Source organism: Gopherus evgoodei, chromosome 2, assembly GCF_007399415.2.
Source record: "Gopherus evgoodei ecotype Sinaloan lineage chromosome 2, rGopEvg1_v1.p, whole genome shotgun sequence".
Taxonomy (NCBI): Eukaryota; Metazoa; Chordata; order Testudines; family Testudinidae; genus Gopherus; species Gopherus evgoodei.
The window spans coordinates 104,344,691-104,361,880 of NC_044323.1; the positions used below are offsets into that span (position 1 = coordinate 104,344,691).

The 17,190-nt window shown below is 39.6% G+C and overlaps 1 protein-coding gene across 1 annotated transcript in view; it reads left to right on the forward strand.

Moving 5' to 3' along the window:
• The window catches only part of ABCA13 (ATP binding cassette subfamily A member 13), a 281,591-nt gene that overhangs the window by 204,702 nt on the left and 59,699 nt on the right, over positions 1–17,190 (forward strand). The window contains 5 exon segments of the mRNA XM_030551464.1: positions 3,235–3,289; positions 4,723–4,900; positions 10,855–10,970; positions 14,357–14,513; positions 15,776–16,029. Of these exon segments, the coding sequence (XP_030407324.1) occupies positions 3,235–3,289; positions 4,723–4,900; positions 10,855–10,970; positions 14,357–14,513; positions 15,776–16,029 (760 nt within the window).

A 17,190-nucleotide genomic window follows, 5' to 3' on the forward strand; every position in this document is an offset into this window, starting at 1 on the left:
TAACACGGCTACCCCTCTGATACTTGAGTGTCATTAAAGGCAGTGCTGACAGCACCTCCTCCAACAGCTGCAAATTGATCTCATGTTTCATCTAGAATGAAGGATCCATTTTAGCAAATTTTATTATACCAAAGGGCAGTGTCACATGTCTGTAAGGATACCATGAAAAATCTGTAACTCCTGAAGTCTGTCTGTGGTAAACTTTCTGCCCCAACCAGACAGCTGTTGATTCAGCCAGCAGGAGGAATCTTCAGATGGTGTTGTCTGTGTCAGGGAGAGCTTAGAGATCAAAGGGCTATAGTCCTTGATCTGACCATCCTTTCTTTTTGCAGAGCTCTCACTTCTCTGCCAGCTCAGCAGTGCCACCAACCCAGATCCTAGTAAATTCTCAACCCTGAAGTGTAATGACTTTATTATAAGTTTACTAGTTTTCAACAACCTGGCTGTATGCAAAAGCCAACACAAACATAGGACTGGATATCACACTAGCAGTGTTCTCAGCCAACCAGATCAGGCATTTTACTTTTTAATAGGAAATCTTACATTTTCAAGCCTTTAATTTTCTTTTATTTTGATACTTCAGCTAGAGAACCATTTTCTACAAAAGAAATCAGGTTCATAGAAAACCCACAGATGTGATTTAAACACTGGTAAAATATCAATCATTCCATTTAGATTTTAATAACAACCTTCATAACTAATCATGAAAAGAGAATATATAAAGTACATAAATTACCATAGAATCCCTATTATCTCTCTTATGTGAAACAAATCCACTACTGATGTATAACACAATTGAACTCACTTCCCCAGTCCAAATGCAAGAGAGCTGACATGAATCCGTATGACACTGGCTGACCGTGAGTGGTCTTAATCCATCAGGACTGGCCAGTGCTGAACAATCGTGGAGAGGACAGCACTGGATCCTGCACCAAGAAGGAGGGACAATCTGTAGACAGAAGAAGGGGCTGGTTTGAAGGGGCTGGCTGCAGCTTGTCTGGTTTCCCTCTAACCAAGAGCTACCTCTCCTCCCTAATCTGTTTGTACTATTTACCTTGCTCCCAGTCTCATCTTTGTCCTAATACTGAGAGACATGAAGGGGCAGGTACTGCAGAGGAGTGAATGGTCAGGGCAGGTTAGAAAAGGCATAGTGCTATGAGGTGGCTGAGTACTTAAATGACATTCAGCAGGACAGAGCAGGAGCTCAGCAACCATGAGGTTCTTGAATTGTATGTTAGGGTTTACCCTTTCTCACTGTTGTGAGTGATCCCCAGATTTGGAGGGGGCTTCTGCAGGGGAAGGGATCTGTCAGAAGTTGGGAGGGTGAGGAAACAGGTTAGTATCTAAGGCCAATGACAAGATTCTGCGAATGGATGAGAGAAATGGGAATGAAATTGACTCAGCTCCAGGTTATCATCAACTTTCATGAGTGTTCTTCCAAATGGCCTCATCTGCCAATGGATATGGAGACATAAAATAAATGAAGGATGCAACATCTCAGTTTGAACATCCCAGAAAATGGACAAATAAAATAACTAAAACTAGTATTATTATTTAATGATATCATTATATTTTATGATATCACAATGCCTCTGTTTTCCTTGGCAATAATCCAGTTCCTTCAGTCTCAAATTCAGCCACTGAGGAATCAGATTATTGTCTTGTAGGACAGAGAAGTGGGTTTATTATGGCCTAAATGTAAAGATAGCAAGTCCAATTAATAGTTGATGTGAAAGCTTTTTTTAAATTGTGCATGAAAATAGTAAAAATCTCATCCTGAGCAAAATGTGGATTTCCTCCAAGAAGAAAATCTGCCCCCCGACCCCCACTTCAACAAAAAGAGCAAAAGGAGAATTGTCTGACACTGAAAACTGCCTTCAGTTTTTGAAATAAACATTCAAGGTGAAAAATAGATGACTAAAAAAATAAAATATTTAAAAAATAAAAATAATACAATCAGATAAAGGTTAATGTAGGATACTGGGGTCTACATTTCCCCCCATACGTAACTCCTGTGAAATCAGCAATTTCTCTGCAGAGGATAATTTCTAATTTGACAATGTCTCTCAAACGCTTTTCAGGATCAAGCCCATACAGAGAAGTAAACTCCATCCATCATTGGTTAGTTATATTAGGTCAATGTATGGTATATTTGCCAAATATAACATCCTTGTGTAACTGGAATTCAGAAATCAAAGGGCCAATTTGTAGCCTTAATCCCTGATCCTGCAAGAGGTCAACACTTGAGTCCTGAGCATCATCAGTTCCCATTGTCTAGTCACAGATTGGCTGAGAATTTCACAGCATAGGGTCAGTGTGGACAGTCAGAGACTTAACTGTGTAGCTGCTAACCAGTGCTGGTGCAACCATTTAGGTGACCTAGGATTTGGGGGATGCCATTTTCTTCGGCAGCAACAATGGCGTCTGGATCTTCGGCCGCCCCGGTCGCCGCTGGCATTTAGGCGGAGGGAGCTGGGGCAGGGGAGAGCGGGGAGAGCCGCCTGCAGCAAGTAAGGGGGGGGCCACATGCAGGGGAACTCCCCACCCCAGCTCACCCCTACTCCGTCTCCACCCCGAGCACACTGTGGCTGCTTCACTTCTCCCGCCTCCCAGGCTTGTGGCGCCTAAGCTGATTGGAACCGCAAGCCTGGAAGGTGGGAGAAATGAAGCAGCGACAGCATGCTCTGGGTGGAGATTGAGCAGGGGTGAGCTGGGGTGGGGGAGGGGGTGCCTCAGGGCGGAGAGTTGGGGGTGGGGAGCTGCCGTGGGGGAGGGCACCTCAGGGCAGGGGCATGGGGTGGATGGAGGGCGCAAGGTGGAAGTTTTGCCTAGGGCATGAAACATCCTTGCACCGGCCCTGCTGCTAACATCAATCCTCCATGTGAATGGCCCATTGAGATATGAAGTAATGCCTACCCATCAAAGTGAGAATATTCAAAATAAAATAATCTTTCTTTTGTTTCCTCTCCTTTTCATTTTTCATCATTCTCTGTTCCTCTCTATTGCTCTTTCTTATTCTATTGCTCATTATCATAAACTCTGCCACCTCTGCACTCTGTTCACAAAACAAGTTCCGAAACAACTTTATAACTTGAAAATCACAAAGGAACTTTGACAAGTTTTATAAATATCTCTTTTTCCCCGCAAGGTAATGATTTTTAATATAAATTTCAGGGTCTGTTAATTCTAGAACTTGTAGCATTGATGTGGGGTTTTCTTAATTTCCCTTCACAGGAATCACGCTCTATAGCCATCCATACGGAGGAGCCTTTCTGGATGAGGACAAAATGTAAGTAAACTCTTCATCAAATAAAAAGAAAAGCTCCAATGGCCAAATAATGAATGTTACAGATTAAAACACATGTATATTATAGGCAGAAATTTGGTGATACACAAGTCCATTTAGCTATGTATGTCCACTGCCAGTATATAGTGCAAGGGCATATCAGACATATATTAGTTTGGAGATTAAAAATTATAATGTATAACTTATTGTTGAACTTCATCTGTTTTCTGTTCACAAAGTTTGAAATCAGGACATAAAATTATCAAAGGTGTTCATTATTTGGAATGACTAGAGTTTCTACATAAAGATGTTCATCCTCTGTGAAGAGGGAAAATCTTGCCAAGTGTTCACTGTAAATATTCAAACCCTGAAGTGTGTGTGTCAGTTAGTTAAAGAAGTTGCATTGTCTTGTTCCTATTCTCTGATTGGCTTGATGAGCGCAGCATGTACATGTAGTTTTGGGGTCAAAGTGCATCTGTATGTTCTCTCCGTTGCAAGTCTGAGTTAATGATGATTCAAAATTGTCAAAGAAGAGGCTCAGTTGGAATCATTTAATCAAAGATTATCAATCAGAGATTAGTACAGCATTCAATACAGAATAGTACAGAATACAGAAAAAATAGATACATTAGCACACTTTTGTTGTAAGATCAAGATCTGTGTCTGTCTTTCTTCTTCACTCTAACTGGAGGGATGCAGTTTTATACCTCAACTAAATTCCAGCACCAATGTCATTTTATAGGGTTTTCAAGCAGACACCGTCTTTGCCAAAAAAACCCAACCATATGTTCTGATGTGATTTCTTTATATTCTCAGTTTACATGATTTATATGTGAAGGTGTAATTATTTACAGCTGAGAGGACCAACAATTCTTCAAGATAATATCTTTCAGTGGAGTCTTTCTTCCCTCATAATCATTCTTCCTTGTTGATTCTCTAAAGGAAACATCTGCTGCAACAATAATCTCTTATCAGTTTTGCAGGGTTATATATGCTTATGAAAGCATTTTACACCATATATGTATGTATGTTAAGGGGATTGTTTCTCAGACTATCAAGAGTTCTATTGACATAGAGATGCCATGGATTATAAGATACAGCACAGAATTCCTGAATAGGGTTACTTATCAGTCAAGGACCAATGTTCTGAGCCTTAGAAATCAACATACTCTTTGTTAATATCTTAACGATTCTAAAGAATAGTTAAGATATAAATGAATCAAGTATACAGAAAGAAAAGGACTAAAAAGGTTAATATTTACTAAGAGATACTAACATCTCTATATCCATACTTGTATTGTGGATGTGTCTATATGTGCATAATACTACTAATCTCCTATTTATCAATATAAGTAGCAATTGTTTTGGTAATAAATGGGACTTGAAAATATTTGCCTGCCTTTGTTTTAATGGTACCATTTTGTTTTGAATCCCAGAGTGGAGAATGTTCGCCAGTGTGGAGTGGCACTGTGTATCATGTTGGGTTTTTCTATCCTTACGGCATCCATTGGAAGCTCGGTAGTGAAAGACAGAGTATCTGGTACAAAGCGGCTGCAGCACATAGCTGGACTTGGCTACAAGACCTACTGGCTTGCTAACTTCCTGTATGATATGGTATGTACTGTGTAAGGCAACACATGTCTCTGCATGGCTGCAGGCAGGGCCAGCTCTAGCAATTTCTCCGCCCCAAGCACGGTGGCACGCTGCGAGGGGCACTCTGCCGCTCACTGGTCCCGCAGATCTGGTGGACGTCCCGCAGGTGTGCCTGCGGATGCTCCACTGGAGCCGCAGGACGAGTGGACCCTCCGCAGGCATGCCTGCGGGAGCTCCACCGGAGCTGCTGGTCACCTTCTCGGCAAGCGGCAGAGCATCCCCCATGGCATGCCGCCCCAAGGACGCGCTTGGTGCGCTGTGGCCTGGAGCCGGCCCTGGCTGCAGGTATATTTCTGAATGGGTTTTTTGGGTGGACTCAGACTAGTGGAAGAGTTGTGTTCATAATAAAATACATTTTTAATACAATGGAATTCTGTTGTTAGAAATGTTTAGGGTAACACCCTGTTTGATTGTTACATGTTCAAACATCTATTCTGTATATATCCACTGTATTATACCCATTCATGCTTTTCCACTGTAATATAAAACTCCACCAGGCAGGGATTGTGTTCTCTGTGTTTTCCAAAGTGGACTTGTAAACTGCACTCTCCATTGTGAGTGATGTATATATAGTAAATAATAGAATATATGGATTCATATGCAGAGAACTTCCTAACTCAGATGCAGGCATACAAGTAAAATCTCTATCTTGCAAAGAGAGTTCCACTAAACATTTCAGTGCTCATGCAGCTAGGTTAGATTATTAGCAACATTAATTCAGTCTCCTACAAACTAACATTCTTCATCTGCAGTCAGTGCACAGAAAAATATGAAAATCTTTCCATCCTTTGAAAATATCAAGAACAGTATTGTTTTCTAAATCTCTTCCAATCAGTTCCTTACTTACCAAGTGCAAAGACACCAAAACATGCATGAGTAGGAAATGACTTTTGGAAAGTAGGATTTAACCCATGCAGTTAAATCATCACTGTGGTTGGAATTCATGGCTCCACTACAAAATGTGAGAAATTAGTCTTTGTGCAGGGAGCTAATCTGGGTGAGGGAATAAAATTCACCATTCCAGCTTGCAGCCAGTCTACAGTGCAACTTATTCACAGTGTGATAGAGCAATATAATAATGGATTCCGTAATCCATCCACAAAAAGACCATGCAACACTGATCTTTTCAGAGCCAAAGCAGAGACTCCGACTTCCTGGCATGCTGAAGATGAATTCCCTTCTCCCAGAAGAGCTCAGTAAAATCACTGTGTATATATGTGTACTCTGTTTAATTATTTTAGTGGGTTTTTTCCCAAAGAGGAGATTTTTCTGGCTTGTGAGACTGGGTTCTACTGCCTCTGGAACAAATTGATGCCAATTCAATTATCCAGCAGCTTCACCTCAAAGCACTCCAGCCAATCTGTATAACAAGGGAGGAGCACACTTCTGCAGTACTCCTTATGCTTAGTTCAGGGAAAGAAGGACTCAGAACGCAATCCAGTTCTAGCACAAGGCAATTGAAATCACTGAAAACACCAAAAGTTATCCTTGGGACACAGATTTTTAGAACATTTGTGGTTCTTTCTCAAACTCTTCTGAATCTGAAACACTAGAGCTTCACCCATCTGTGTTCTAAAATGGGACTTTCGCACTTGAGCAAACTTGAAATAAGAGAACATGTACACAAAAAGCCTTTTATTTAGCCAGTAAATTTCTGTATTCCTTTTGCTCTCATTTCAAATAAGGGGGCTTGACTGAGAACTTATTCCCTCATAGTGAGGGCACAGCTTCTCCTTGTACTTGACTGTGCAGCAAAGTCAGCTCCTTGTTAGTTTTGCCAGTCCGTTGCTTTCAAAATGTTGTCACATATTCTGGATGATGTGTCCTGGGCTGGAAAAGAACAGGTACTGCTTAAATGCTAATCAGACTGCAGGTAAGTTAGAGATTCTGAATGCATGAATATATGAAAAGTCAAACGTGGACTCCTCCCAGGCTTTGAAAGAGTTTCAGATCATGTCATATGTCATTAATTAGATAATCTTCCTTAGATTTGTGATAAATTTTAATATTGATTTATGATCCATTATCCCATGATAATCTAGCTGTTCTTAATATGACCATTAATTGAATTAATATTTCCATTAATATCTTCAATAATAAGAAAAATGTAATATGTAAAAAATATTATGAAAAATGGTGTTGCTCTGGGCCCAATTTAAATTAACGTTGTGTCATAAACCATACACAAAAAGAGGGCAAAATTAAGATTGCATGTGCAACCTCAACGTTGACAAGGATGTTTCAGTCCTTATCTGCAAAACCATCACATCTACTTAAAGTAATATTTTTATGGAAATCCCTAGTGAAAAAATCCATGGACTGGAGCTCTTTAAACAACATCTTGTTCCACTCAGTGTTCACACTGAAGTATTCTAGGGTCCCTGCATAGCTGAAAATTGCACTTGTGGAACACTGTTGCATAAAACTATTTATAATAGTTGTGGAGGTGGGGGAAGGGTGTGTGTGTGTGTGTGTGTGTGTGATTTTTTTCCTTAATTCACTTTTGGGCAGTTACTAGGCTGGGAAATTTTCAGACTAATAAGTGAAAGTTTCTGAAAGTTATGACCAACTGAAAACAGGTAGTATTAATGAAAACATTCACCCAAACTTACTTATACAGTGTTTCAACCCTAATGCCAACATAAACGTACTGTGTGGTCCTTTCACAGGGGCTAAAAATTGATCAGCTGCTTGAATAACATGTGCACTGCAAGCAGGATGAAATAGTATATAGTAAATAATAGAATATATGTATTCATATGCAGAGAACTTCCTAACTCAGATACAGGCATACAAGGTGTGGAGTTAGTTTCTACAACTTTGACTTAAAGTATCTAAAATCTGCAAAGCAAGTGGGGAAAAATTGTAGGGAAGGGTTGTAGACCAAACTGGATGAGCAAGCATCTCAAACAGGTGATTAAGAGAAAGCGGAAAGCCTAGAAGGAATGGAAGATGGGAAGGACCAGCAAGGAAAGCTACCTCCTGAAGGTCAGAAAGTGTAGGGATAAAGTGAGAATTGTGGAAAACCAAGCAGAATCGGACCTTGTAAAGGAAATTAAAACCAATAGTAAAAGGTTCGATAGCCATATAAACAGAAAGTGGGACCGCTAAGCACTGAGGTTGGGGTGGAGATTAAAGATAATCTAGACATGGTCCAACATTTAAACAAATACTTTGCCTCAGTTTTGGATAAGGGTAATGAAGAGTTTTGGGGTAGTGGCAATGTGAATAATTGGAGTGAGTTTATGGAAATTGCCACACCCAAGGTAGACGTCAAACTCAAACTGCTTATTGGGACTAAATGGGGGGGAGGAAGGGGAGGATGGGGGATAATCTCCATCCAGGAATATTAAAGCAACTAGCACATGAAATTGCAAGCCTAATAACAAGGATTTTTAATGAATCTGTACACTCAGGGGCTGTATGCTCCAACTGAAGAAATGCTAACATAATATTTATTTTTAAGAAAGTGGGGGAGGGGGAAGAAGTGATCTGGGAAACTACAGGCCTATTAGTTTGACCTCAATTGTATGCAAGGTTTTGGAACAATTTTGAAAGGAAAAGTAGTTAAGGATATAGAGGTAAACACTAATTGGGATAAAATAACGTTAAGGATAAGGAAATGCAATGGATCTCATCTACCGGGATTTCAGTAAGGCATCTGATACAGTTTCTCATGGAAAATTATAAGTTAATTGGAGAAGAAGTGGATTGATATGAGAACTGAAAGGATAAGGAATTGGCTAAAGGGGAGAGTACAGCAGGTCATACTGCTGATGAACTATCAGGCTGGAGGGAGGTTACTAGTGGAGTTCCTCAAGAATTGGTCTTGTGGGCAATTATTATTACTGATCTTGGCACAAAAAATGGAAATGTGCTAATGTGGATGACACAGAGTTGGAAGGTATTGCTAATACGGAGGAAGATCAGAGTATCATACAAGATGATTAGGATGGTTTTGTAAACCAGACTAACAGAAATGGGATGAAATGTAATAGTGCGAGTTCATGCCCGTAGGGACTAACAAGAAGAATTTATTTTATAAGCTGGGGACTTATCAATTCGAAGTGACACAGGAGGAGAAAGCCCTGGGTGTATTGGTTGATCGCAGGATGACTATGAGCTGCCAATGTGATGCAGTTGTGAAAAAAGACTAATGAATAGGTTGCATCAAGTGAGGTATTTCCAGTAGAGACAGGGAAATGTTAGTATCATTTTACAAGGCACTGCTGGGACCTTATCTGGAATACTGTGTGCAATTCTGGTCTCCCATGTTTAAAAAAGATTAATTCAAACTGGAGCTGATGCAGAGGTGGACTATTAGGATGATTAGAGGAATGGAAAATCAGCCTTAAAAGAGGAGACTCAAGGATCTTGTCTTATTTACCCTATGCTAATGAAGGGTGAGGGGAGTTATGATTGCTCTCTAAAAATACATCTGAGGGAGCAGTACCAGAGAGGGAGTTATTGAAGTTAAGGACCCGTGTTGGCACAAGAAAAAATGCATATAAACTGGCCATCAACAAGTTTAGGCTTGAATTAGATGGAGGTTTCTGACTATCAAAGGAGTAAAGTTCTGGAACAGCCTTCCAAGGGCAGCAGTGGAGCAAAAAAACCCAAGTTGTTTCAAGACTGAGCTTGATAAGTTTATGGCGGGGATGGAATGATAAGACTGCCTACAATGGCATATGGCCCATCTGCGACTGCAAGTAGCATAGATTCCCAATGGCTTGAGACGGGGCACTAGGTGGGAAGGGCACTGAGTTACTGCAGAGAATTCTTTCCCAGGTATTTGGCTGGTGGGTCTTGCTGACATACTCACAGTACAACTGATCACCATAGCTGGGATCGGGAAGGAATTTTCCTCCAGGTCAGATTGGCAGAGACTGTGAGGGTTTTTCACCTTCGTTTGCAGCTTGAGGCACAGGTCACTTGATGGTTTAAACTAGAGTAAATGGTGGATTCTCTGTAACTTTAAATCTTTAAATAATTATTTGAGGATTTTAGTAACTTGGCCAGAGGTTAGGGGGCTTATTTCAGGAGTGGGTGGGTGAGATTCTGTGGCCTGCAATGTGCAGAAGGTCAGACTGGATGATCATGATGGTCCCTTCTGACTTTAGAGTCTAAGTCCAAGACAGTTCTTGCCTCCAAGAGCTGACATTTAAAATTGACAGAAGAGACAAATCATGGGGAGATAAGCATCAGCCCAGAGAGATGAAGTGATTTACCAAGGTCACACATCAGGTCATTGGTAGAACTGGGATAAGAACCCAAGAACTGGGAGAAGAATCTGTCCTGTGCCTGATCCTTTGAACTGCTATCATTCCCTATACTACATGTTCCTATCTCCCATTAACAAAACAGTTATCAAGGAGAGGCTAGATTCTTTATTGTCTAGGTGTATGTTACTAATGTGTGTAAATGCAAACAGTGTCAGTTTCTGTTAAAAATCTTAGGTAATGCTTCACCTGCATATGTTATTCATTAAAGTCAGGCTGAAACTGTCTCTCAGTGCTCTGCTGTTGCTGAATTGTTCAGTGAAACCCTAGTGGTTGTTGTGTTGCTGCTGCCCATACTAAATGCGTGCAATATAATTTGGGAGCATTGGAGCAGCAGTCCCACATGGATCTATTACATACAGGAGCTAGCTTCTTAAATTAGGATTGTTGGATTGGAACAAAGGTAAATGTATACACTTGGATTGTATTTTCGCAGGGTTTTTGAGCAGGACAGTACTCCAGCTGCTCAGTGGTGAAACTACTGAGTACAAGATCGCAGAACTCCACTACCTACATATTTTTAGCATGCTATGTAAAATAGAGTTGCTACCAGTTCCAAAAATATTTCTATGTTCATTGGATAAGACCATTATGAGATGCTTTCCTGCAATGTTTCTGTTTTTCTTCTCTTTCTAGCTGTTTTACCTGGTTCCAGTCGGCCTGTCTATCGGTGTTATTGCTGCCTTCCAGTTATCAGCCTTCACTTTCCGAGAAAACTTGGCAGCCACAGCTCTCCTGCTGATACTCTTTGGGTATGTGATTGGAGATGCTGCTCTAGAATTATGGCTTGTTTCTTACAAACAGAAATCTTTAGACTTGGTTTGCACCTGCTGCTGGGTGCATGATTTTCTGTTTTTGCAGACGATTATGAGGCGGCAATGGATAATGAGAGAACAAGCTGCAGGATGAGGCTGAATACGCCATAGGGGAAATGGAAGGGAGATTTGTTCACTCATAATGAGAGTAGTACTAAAAATGTCTCAAGAAGACACTCAAGCTGCACAACAATCTTTTACTGTTAGAAATTGATTGTGTGTTATTCTCACTAAAGGACTCATCTAGGTGCCAAAAATAGTAGCATAGCCAGGCTTGAATTTCAGTGGCTGGATTGCAGAATATCACTTAAGAACTGAAACTGTCTTTTTTATATTCATTGATGTGAGAAAGTTGACCAAGTTTGAGCTCCAAACTGGTTGAGGATACACCTCCAACAAATATTATGAGATGGGAAAGCACTTACCTAGGCCTGCTTCAGCTAATTTTCCAAAGTCAATTTTTTACAGGTGAAATAGCTTGGTATTTGCTTTATAATAAGCATATAGAAATCACCATACTAGGTCAGACCAATGGTTCATCTAATCCTATACCCTGTTTCCAGCAGGGTGACTGAGAGGAAAGTGTAAGATAAAGAATTATGGAATATGCTGCCCAATAAGGAGGTTTCTTCCTTACCTCAAGCAGTTGATGGTTGGTTTATTCATGGGGAAATATATCCCTTGTAAATGTTTATCTTACCTAACATAACTGTGTCCTTATTATCTATATAAATGTTGAATCCTTTTTTATTTCTGCTGTTGACCATAATATGTGAATGAAGAACTACTTAAATTCTAGCCTCTCTCCTCACACCAACGGACCGGAAACAAGCACAAGCTTGATTTAGTGTCCACTGAAGCTAGTGGAATGACTTCTACTGTGTTCAGTGGGCTTTGGATCAGTCCTATGAGGTATGATGCTGTTACGAGGTATTAGTGCTAGCATTATTTTTGTTATTTTAGCCAAGTTATGGTTGAAGTTACTTCAGAACATGTGACTATTAATTAGAGAGCTTGAGCTTCTACAAAAGCAGAGCGGAGTTCAAACCATTAAGGATAAACCTTCTTGTACTGTGTAGGCCTGATCCAGCTCTAGTTGAAGTCAGTGATGTAACTTCCATTGACTTCAGTGGTGCAGGATCAATTCCTGTATCAGTGGATCTTAAAAAGTACTGTACCAATCAAACCTTCAATAAATTTAACAAGACTCCAGGAAATGCTGCGTGACATACAAATGCATATATTTATTTGTACTAGGCCTTCTTCACACACCACCCCTTCCTGGCTCCAAACACACAGTCCATTCAGTGAAGTACTTTTGTGACTCTTTCCTCTTGCCCCCACTGCCATAAATGTTTCCTGCAATTTCCTTATATATATATTCCATGTCACATTTTTTTCCCTTTAAATTTTTCAGTAACAATTTGTGATCTTAAAAAGGCATTTTATCAGGCTTTGTCCAACCTAAAATAAAGAAAAAAACCCTTAATGACCCAGTTATGTGACAGAAGCTTAACATTACTGAAAGCATTTTGCTTAAAAAAATTCATCTTCCAGGTGTCTTAATTCAAGTTGGGTTACTGACATTTTTTAAAATATCCAGAATTCATGACACAGCTTCTCTGTCTTTATTTTTTTTTTCCTGCCTGGTAGCAGAAATGTTGTATGGCACTACCTTTCATTCACATCTGTCCAAAATGACCTGTCCTCAATTCAAAGTATCTCATGATATATGTGGTGCTTTAAACTCACTTTTGCAGGAAGGGAAGGCAGGAAAATAGAATATGAGACTGGTATGGGCTTTATGTGATCTGCCAGACAATTTTAAAGCTAAATTTTTATATTCTTGGTTCTTAGTCAGGCAAAATACCTGTAGGTTAAATTTTCGTCTCATTAATACGGATGTAACTCCACTTAAGCCATTGAACTCCATTGTCTTCAATGGAGTTATTCTGTATTTACACTAGTTTAACTCAATAAAATTCAGAGAAGTGATTTCAGCACAAAGGGGAGGAAAGATGGTTAAGGCATGGAACTGGAAACTTGAAAATAAAAGTTCTAGTCTAAACTCTGCCACAAACTTCCTTGGAGACCTTGAGCAAATCACTTGACCTCTCTGTGTCTGTAAACTGGGGATAATAGCACCTACAACTTAACAAGGGGAATGGGGAGGTTTAATTCATTGAAATTTGTAAAGTGTTTTGGGATCCTTACAAAGAAGGTGCCATAAAAGTGCAAAATACTATGGTTTCCTCTGGCCTGTTGCTGTTTATTTTAATCTGATGTCCTGCAGAACACCCAGTTTTATAGTGTTTCACCGAGTGACTCCTGGAGTGAGCTCAATAGCTTGTGTTTCAATAAGACATTAGTTTTTCAAAAGGACATGAATAATTTCGTTTTTGGTGTGTGAGCTGCTTATGTTGTATATGCAGTTTTGCCCGATAGTTCTGGTAAGCATGTCCTGCTTTGCATTTTTTTACTCCTATATGCTGTTCTTTGCACAGTGTTCATGTTCAAGTGACTGCCCTGGACTACACTTATGGGTAATGTTCTGTGGGTACATCTCACTCTTGTTTGTCAAGAAGCTGACATTTGTGCTCTTTTGTGCACCAGATGGTCTGACTGGGCAACATATCTCTGCCCACTCTTTCTTTAGTCACCTAAATATTACTCAACTTTTAGCAGTCAGGGCTATTTTGCCATATCTCAGATACTACTGTGTGGGAACTGTGAGTTAAAGTTGATGTTTTAGTGGTAACCACTGTGCTAAACAGTTGTCCATCATAGATAATTCAGAGTGCTAATGTGCTGTGTGTAGCTGATATAAGCTATCACTTGGACATCGTTTTCACAGCTCTTAGTTGCAATTCCAGCATGCTATAATTTTTTTTTCCGGTGAACAGATGACAGCTGTGTGACCAAAGTTTACCATTAAACAAGTTTCTTTTTACTGTGTCTCATTGTAGCTGAAGTGTATAAAATGGCTTGGTTTTACAACTGTTCAGAAATCAAGGTGGTGAGCTTCCTGGAGCCAGGAAAGAAAAGATATGAGGTTAATAAACAGAAAAGAACAAGTTACAGTTGGTCCTCACATAGCAGTACATATGTATGTGAAATATAGGAAAATATGGTGAGCCAGATACGCAAGTGTTTCCACCGGTGAGGCTGAAGGATTCGGAAAGGAGTTATTAATTGTAAAATCAATGAGTTCCTGTTCTATTTCTTTTCAGTGATGCAAAGGATACTGAGCTCAGAAGTCAGCTGGTGGAGTAAACCATAAATTATTTATGATGTGGTTCTATTTTTTTTTTTACTTGTTTCAGATATGCAACTTTACCATGGATGTATCTGATGTCCAGATTCTTCTCAAGTTCAGACATAGCTTTCATTTCTTATATCTCCTTAAACTTTGTGTTTGGTCTTTGTACCATGCTGGTGACCCTCTTGCCTCATTTGTTAGCTGCAGTTTCCAAAGAACAGGTCAGTATGTACCCTCAGCACCAGTTCCCATAAATTATGTGTATAGGAATGTATTTTCCAACGCCAAACAGTTACAGTTTAAATTGTAATGAAATATCTCACTTTTTCTTTATCCCAAATCATTATAGGTTATTGTTCCCCACAACATTTTATAAACCCAAAAGTCATTTTGGCTTTACTTGTTTAAAAAAAAAAGAGAATTGCACTCAATGCAAAAACAGCTTTAATTGAAACTGTAATATTTTCCAGACCTTTAATTCATAATTTGCACATAATGGGAGCTGTTCAGATCCACTGAATAGATAATGTGTGTTGCAAAATTTGTTTGAATAATATTGACATAAGTGGTAAGTCAGTTGTTTAAAGGAGATATAGTGTATTGTGTGAATAATAATACATTCCCTCAGTGCATTAATGTAACTCCCATTTAATGTTAATCTCAATGGGAATTGTGCACTTGAATTGAGAGAAGGAGATGGAAACTCCATACTTTTCAAAACATATCTAAATGGGCTATGCTGAGGAAGTGATGTTTGAATATAGATCTGGATTAAATTTTGGCTCAGGTTTGGGGTTCACATTTGAGGACAAATTTGACTAGGGTTGTGGCTTGGTTTTTATGGCACTCAAATTTTAAAACTGCAAGAGCAAAGGAATGGTGAGTAAACTGACCCTGATCATTCCATTGTGCTTACATGTTGCAAAACGTATATAATATATTGCTGAAGTACTACATATGTTCTGGTACTGCTCTTAAACACACATTCGCTAATACTTATTGTCATGCTACCATGACTTTCACTCTTAATTTTATCAAGAAAAAGTAGAGACATTTGTTTATATATAAGAATCTAGAGAATACTAGATCCCTAAAAATGTTGCTGTTGGTAGTGTTTCAGGTGGAAACAATTGCTGTTTGTATTATGACACTACCTAGGGACCCAAAACCATTGCATTAGGCACCACACAAACTTAGGAATAAGAGACCATGTGTATCCAAAATCATCTGTGGGTTAGAATTGCATATGAACTTAAGTTTCAAAATTTTGAAATGGTCCAGGGCCTGATTCTTATCTCGCACTGGTGTAAATAAGAATAGACTCCACTGAAGTAAGTGGAGTTGCAACAGATTCAAACTTGAGTGAGAATAGAATAAATCTCATAGCCTTTAAGTCTGCTTAATTTTCTATTTCTAAGAGATTCAACATTTTCTCCTCCTTGCTTTTGCCCAACCCCAACCAGCTCCTTTTTTTTTTGTACAGAATTTGCAGAATATTTACAACATCCTCAAATGGGCCTTTGTTGTTTTCCCACCATTCTGCTTGGGTCAGGGTTTACTAGAACTTTCCTACAATCAGATCAAGTTTGATCTGACAAGCAGCTTTGGAATCGATTCTTATGTGAGTCCTTTTGAGATGAATTTCCTGGGTTGGATCTTCGTGACAATGGCCCTGCAGGGTACAGTTATTCTCCTCCTGAGAGTTCTGCTGCATTGGGACCTGCTCCAGAAACCAAGGTATGTAGTGTGTATCATTTATACTCTGCTTTCATGGACATTGACTAATTTCCCAAAGACAGAGGAAGATTAAATCCTTCTGAAAACTAGAAGATAAGACAATCTGATCATTATTCCATTTGGCTGTAATGAGCCCATGCATTATGGCTTTCTATTTCTGTATCTTTATTTACTAAGCTGGGAAAGAGAGCTTCAAAAGTTATTTGAAGAAGCCAGATGGGAGAATTCGTTCAGTTATTCCATTTACTTTTAAACCATGAGCAGCTTGCTATGAAAGTCCTTAGCTCTAATAGCAGGTGTGGTGTAGCATCTAGAAGGAATTTTGCCAATATTATAATATTTTAGATTTTCTCTTTTTTTATATTAATTCCTTCACTGGAGGAGACAGGTTTTCCTGGAAAGCTACGCTGGTAACAAACTGTTGATCTCTGACATCCACTTGCCGGGTTCTTCTTTCCCCATGTGCCATTGTACTGAAATATCATGTTGGAGAACAAGCAGTCTCCTCCTCTTCCTCCTTCAAAATGCTTGTGAAAGCTTGGCTTTTCTGTCAAACATTTTAGCATTAACAACTGGGCCCTGCCCTATGTATGTCCAATCTTGCAGTATGGTGAATTGTACCAACTTATGCTTCTTCAGTTTGATCCTGCTTGCACTGAAGACTGCCTTCTATGCAAAAGCTTGCTGTAGACCCTTGTCCTGATGGGAAGAATGGTGGGGCAGAGCAAAGGAGTACCTATATTCTGCATGTTTCCTGCTCTTCAAAACCACCTAGACACAATAAAATGGTGGGGAATTACTGATGCCTCAGGCAGCATTATTTCCCATTTTGCATTCTGTGACTTGCTCTGTGGAATTAAAGAGAACAGAGGGAACTGAGCCCATGACAGTCTACTAGACTTGACATACTGCTGTACATAGAGGGAAGGGGCTGGGACATGCCAGGGTTAGAGGCTGTCATCTCTGTGGTCCTTAGCCTTCAACTTGCACTGTCATTTTGGACCAGAGAAGGAGTGTGCACTTCATGCTCACATTTTATTCACCTTCAACTGCTTTTGCTCAAGAGGAGAACATCTGTGATATAGTATTCATTTTCCTTATTTGTGTGAACCCCAGAGCAGAGCAGGCAATGTGTGTTTTCTTCAAAGCTGGCCTAATTCC